This window comes from Entelurus aequoreus, linkage group LG04, assembly GCF_033978785.1.
Source record: "Entelurus aequoreus isolate RoL-2023_Sb linkage group LG04, RoL_Eaeq_v1.1, whole genome shotgun sequence".
NCBI lineage: Eukaryota > Metazoa > Chordata > Actinopteri > Syngnathiformes > Syngnathidae > Entelurus > Entelurus aequoreus.
The window spans coordinates 84,441,777-84,447,776 of record NC_084734.1 but is presented as its reverse complement, the minus strand read 5'-3'; the positions used below and the strand labels follow the sequence as shown (position 1 = coordinate 84,447,776).

At 45.4% G+C, this 6,000-nt stretch overlaps 1 protein-coding gene across 1 annotated transcript in view; it reads right to left on the bottom strand.

Annotated features, from left to right (window-relative positions):
* Nucleotides 1–1,726: 1,726 nt before the first annotated feature.
* LOC133649104 (cyclin-J-like) overlaps nucleotides 1,727–6,000 on the bottom strand; it is a 68,026-nt gene continuing 63,752 nt past the window's right edge. The window contains exon 6 of the mRNA XM_062045897.1: nucleotides 1,727–4,137. Within this exon, the coding sequence (XP_061901881.1) occupies nucleotides 3,618–4,137 (520 nt within the window). The 3' untranslated portion in view covers nucleotides 1,727–3,617. The remainder of the gene's footprint in view (nucleotides 4,138–6,000) is intronic.

Here is a 6,000-nt window from a genome sequence, read left to right as displayed (position 1 = left end):
CTTATTTTATAAATAAAATTTAAAAAGGACCTTATCTTCATACCTGGTTGTCCAAATTAGGCATAATAATGTGTTAATTCCACGACTGTATATATCGGTATCAGTAATTAAGAATTGGACAGTATCGGAATATCGGATATCGGCAAAAAGCCATTATCGGACATCCCTACTACAGTCCGATTCCACTCAATGCAAGTCATCAGAATTAGGTAATACACCAACTTATATTCTTGTCTTCATGAAATAAAGGAATCTGTGTGTTAAACATGCTTGTATTATCATTAAACACATTTAACTTGTTAACAAAAACGTCTCTCATAAATAGATAAATAACACTACCGTTCAAAAGTTTGGGGTCACCCAAACAACTTTGTGGAATAGCTTTCATTTCTAAGAACAAGAATAGACTGTCGAGTTTCAGATGAAAGTTCTCTTTTTCTGGCCATTTTGAGCGTTTAATTGACCCCACAAATGTGATGCTCCACAAACTCAATCTGCTCAAAGGAAGGTCAGTTTTGTAGCTTCTGTAACGAGCTAAACTGTTTTCAGATGTGTGAACATGATTGCACAAGGGTTTTCTAATCATCAATTAGCCTTCTGAGCCAATGAGCAAACACATTGTACCATTAGAACACTGGAGTGATAGTTGCTGGAAATGGGCCTCTATACACCTATGTAGATATTGCACCAAAAACCAGACATTTGCAGCTAGAATAGTCATTTACCACATTAGCAATGTATAGAGTGTATTTCTTTAAAGTTAAGACTAGTTTAAAGTTATCTTCATTGAAAAGTACAGTGCTTTTCCTTCTAAAATAAGGACATTTCAATGTGACCCCAAACTTTTGAACGGTAGTGTAGATTACATCAATGAGGTAGATCACCTCGACTTGGTCCATTGAAAAGTAGCTCGCCTGCAGAAAAAGTGTGGGCACCCCTCCTCTGGGGGGGGTAAATTCCCAGACAAAAGAGTGTGAAGCGACTGGGATGAGAATCAGCACCTCCAAGTCCGAGTCCATGGTTCTCGCCCGGAAAAGGGTGGAGTGCCATCTCCGGGTCGAGGAGGAGACCCTGCCCCAAGTGGAGGAGTTCAAGTACCTCGGAGTCTTGTTCACGAGTGAGGGAAGAGTGGATCATGAGGTCGACAGGCGGATCGGTGCGGCGTCTTCAGTAATGCGGACTCCGTTATCGATCCGTTGTGGTGAAGGAGCTGAGCCGGAAGGCAAAGCTCTCGATTTAACGGCCGATCTACGTTCCCATCCTCACCTATGGTCATGAGCTTTGGGTTTATGACCGAAAGGACAAGATCACGGGTACAAGCGGCCGAAATGAGCGTCCTCCGCCGGGTGGCGGGGCTCTCCCTTAGAGATAGGGTGAGAAGCTCTGTCATCCGGGAGGAGCTCAAAGTAAAGCCGCTGCTCCTCCACATGGAGAGGAGCCAGATGAGGTGGTTCGGGCATCTGGTCAGGATGCCACCCGAACGCCTCCCTAGGGACACGTTGGGAAGACTATGTCTCCCGGCTGGCCTGGGAACGCCTGGGGATCCCCCGGGAGGAGCTGGACGAAGTGGCTGGGGAGAGGAAAGTCTGGGCTTCCCTGCTTAGGCTGCTGCCCCCGCGACCCGACCTCAGATAAGTGGAAGAAGATGGATGGATAGGTTAGATACACCTGCAGTGATGTGAAAATTACATTTGGGGTAAAAAAAAAAAAAAAAAACATCCTCAACTTCAGTTTACATGTTTATTTCTCCATGACACCTAATGATAAAAAATATACATCCTCTTACCATTCAGTGCGACATAAAGCGAAGGTGGTGGAAATACCCAAACATAAAATGGAAGGTGTGTGGTGTCAGTGATGTTTGGTGCCAGTCAAATCAGCAGCAGTCACAGAATGCAAACAGAAGCACAGTAACAGACTAATCTTAAGAGAAGAAAAAAACCGCTTCCAGTAGCATCTCTCACTCTTGAGGTGGTGGCTGCAATATGCAACATAGTCATTGTGTTCATGCAACAGTAACTTAGTGGAGCAGTGGCGTTCACCCGACAGTGATGGCAGTGCTCAGTTCACAAAGAGAAACAACATATTGCACCTTTGACCTCTCAGTAAGAAGTTCAGTCGTGAGGCAAAGAGGAACAAAAATTGTTTACCAAAAAAAGCTTAAAGTAAAAGCACGCTGAAAGAAAACGCATTGTACATAAACGTGGGTGAAATATGTCTACGCTAGTATGTGTGTGTGTGTGTGTGTGTGTGTGTGTGTGTGTGTGTGTGTGTGTGTGTGTGTGTACTAGTCCCAACAAAACTAGTCGGAAGTCAAGTCGGAACCTTCAAAGTAATAACGGGTGGGCTTCAAGTGACAAATGACCGCCATCACATCACAGAGGACACCCACAATTAGTCGGAAACAACTAATGGATGAGGGGCCGTCTGAGGTATTGCCATGGTAACCAGCGGGCAGGCCCTAAAAGTGGCACAGGGAGTCTGGATGTGTTTAAACCCTAACAGGAAGTAGAAAATTGGAAGCTTTAGAAACGAGGAAAGCAATTACAGACGACTGGATGCAGATGTTTGCGTGGCGTCCGCCAGCTCGTACACAGGTTTTTTTTTATGTTGTTGTTGTTTTTTAACACTGACTGAAACAAGAAAATATGGTCCATTAGGGGGGAAAAAAAGGAAGACGGAACACTTTTTGGACCGAAAGGATGAAAGCAAAGTAGCACAATTTTGCTTCGCCTTTAACCTGAGCCAGTATGAAAAGGATACAATAATTACTCTTCAATGGTTTTTAGGTCAGTACAAAAGGATACACTATATCAAAAATTATAAATAAAAGCTATGGCAAGTTCCAATGTAATATTCAAGTAATTTTGGTCAAGTCCCTGATACGTAAGTGGTTCATGTAAACATCAGTAACACGGACAGCAGCATTTCATATGTACAACACACCCGCGGGTCAACCTTCCCCCACGCTGGTCCAGTCACGTCCATTCTTTGAGTGGCGCCGGAGACACGCTAAAACGGGCTTCTCCTGGCGCGCCACATGGCTCGGCTTTTGGAGACGGAAGATTCTTGAAGGCACGGGGAGGGTAAAAGCTAAGCTGTGCACCAAAACAAGGGATTCTTCATCCACCCCTCCCGGGACTAATGCGGTGAGGAATTCCCAGAGGGCCCCCCGGGCCTGACACGCGTTAAATCAATGTTTGCTGACATTCAGAGCGCACGTTTCCTCAACATGGCAGAACGACGCCCAGGGTTGTTTTTTTTGTTGTTGTTGCCTGCGGTTATTTTGGTAGAATTAGTAGAAAAATATATCAAAGCAGCAAAATATCCTTTTCACAGATTTGCTGTGTTTTGTGCAGCAGTGTTGCCTCGCCTTCACAGTGATATCAGGATCAAGTGTTTTCAAAGAGTCATGTCAGAGTGATGACTTCCACTGGCTCCCTCTTGCCTTTGGACCTCTGCTTGCGTTTGAGGCGTCTTTGTGAGAGGGTAGGGAGGGCTGGACATGCTGAGGGTGTTGCCGTGCCGACGGAGAGGGAGGAGAGATCGGCGAGAGGAAGCAGGGGCGGGAGCGCTGCGGTGCGCTCGTGTGGCCGTTCCCTCTCCGTCTCCTGGCGTCACCTGTCAAAGCAGCCCGCCGCGAACGTGTGGTGGGCCCCCAGGTAGCCCCCCGTGTAGGCCACGCTCAGGCAGTGGCGCGCTTCCCCGGCGAGGGCCATCTGAACCGATATGGGGCCCGGGAGCGGTAGCGCGCGAGCCCCCGGCTGTAGGCCGGCCGTCAGACTCGGGTAGGAGGGGAAGCCGCCCCCGGCCGCCACGCAAGAGGCCCCGGTGAGGAGACCCATCCGGTGGCTTTGAAGAAAGTCCTGAGGCACGTTCACCACGGGCCCCAGAGCCTGAGAGTCGGCGAGCGCTTGCAGCTGGGACAGCGAGGAGGAATGTTGGCTAAGGTGTGGGAAGCGTTCCGGCTGAAAGAGCAGCTGTGGGGTGGCGGAGGTGGAGGACGAAGAAGCCGGTCTCTGTATGGCCGACGCCGGGGACAGGTGAGCGATCTGGGTCTGAGGCTGCAGAGAGGAAGCTCGGTGCGGAGGAGTGGACTTTGCTTTGTTGGCCTCTTTGACGTCGTTGTCGTGAGCACTATGGAGAAGAAAAGGGCATTTGTGAATAAACCCAGAAACTAAGCTAGTCCTGGGGCAGGGGGGTCAAACTCATTTTAGCTCAGGGGCCGCATGGAGGAAAATCTGTGCACAGGCTACAAAAAATAAAGACAACTGCAGATTGTTTTCTTTGTCTTACTTACTTTACTTTGCTTCCCAAAGTCACCAGCCTTGGCGTCACCATAGACAGCGATTTTAAACTTGACAAACAAGTCAATGGCGTTTTAAAATCGTGTTTTTAATCATCTTCGTCTTTTAGCAAAGGTAAAACCGTTTTTATCTTTTAACCTTTTTGAACAAATCGTGCATGCTTTCATTTCAAGTGGCCTGGACTACTGCGATGCACTTTATGCTGGCATTAGCCAAAAAGCTCTCTCCCGGTTGCAGTTAGTCCGCAACGCGGCAGCACGACTTTTAACAGGGGCCAGGAAACGCCAGCATATAACCCCAATTCTTGACATTTTGCACTGGCTCCCTGTTCATCTTGGAATTGATTTCAAAACCTTGCGGTTTGCTTTTAAAGCTTTACATGGACTGGCACCTCATTATATCTCGGACCTCATCCAAATTTACACTCTGAGGTCCGAGAGCCAGCTCCAGCTCGCAGACTTATAACCAGGGGAGACAGGGCCTTCTCTGTGGGCTCTGGAACATTCTGCCCCTCCATGTTCAAACTGCTCCCACAGTGGAGTGTTTTAAGTCTCGTCTTAAGACCCACTTTTATTCTTTGGCTTTTCACACTACGTGAGTTGTGTGGTCCTCTGTGTTGTTAAAATTTTGATTTGTATTTATTGTTGTAATTGGCTTTACTCTTTAAAATAGTTTTTAATCATATTTTTATATTGTTATCATATTGGTTTTGTATTTATTTATTTTTTATTCAGTCATTGGTGGAGCTAAGGATAATATTTGAATATTGTTTTTAATATTGTTGTGCAGCACTTTGGAAACATTTCTGTTGTTTAAATGTACTCTACAAATAAAGTGGATTGAATTGGATTTACAATAAAAATATAGAAAAAAATACCGGCAGCGGTAAAGTTTAGATCCATGAAGGAAAGAACAAAAAGTGACTGAATGTTTAGAACTGAATACATTTACATATGCATAAAAATGTGTTTTCTTTTGTATTATTCCAAAACACAATATAGAATGAGAGATATAACAGGATGATGTATACATTTATCATTTGTTTTCAAAGCCGTTACAAAAAAGTGGGAGCCCAAAGATTTACTGTGGGACCCCATTTGTATGACTTGATGGGGTCCCTGGGACCCCATTTTGAAAATTCCTAGCGCCAACACTGATGGGAGTGTTTGTGCGTGCAAAACAGCAGCAGGCGGCTGTGGCCTGTGGGCCGGTTCTAATACTAATCAAATATCACCGTGGCCCTTGACTTTGACACTTATGTCATAGGGCGATACGTTCAATACTCACTGAGCTGCCAAATCGTTTTAGACTTAAAATGGGAACTGCGCTTTTTGGGGGGAATTTTGCCCATCATTCACAAGAACACACATTTTCTCTTCTTTGTGTATTCTAAATCACAAATAAAGGCTGGCAATAGGTAGCTGACAACGTAGCTAATGGTCAACTATTCCGCCTATAAAGCTCTCTAAAATCATCAAAAAAGGGCCAACAATACTTCATTTACATGCTGTGACCTGCATATTGACCAAGTATTAGCAACATTGTTATTGTAGGAGCTAACGCAGAGGAACTAGTTTTAGTAACATGGCATCTTGATCACAGAGGTATGTAGCTACCAGGGGCATCAACATTTTTTTATTTTCGAATGAATCGCAATTGTTATTTTTACAATTCTTAATCACTTCAAACCTTT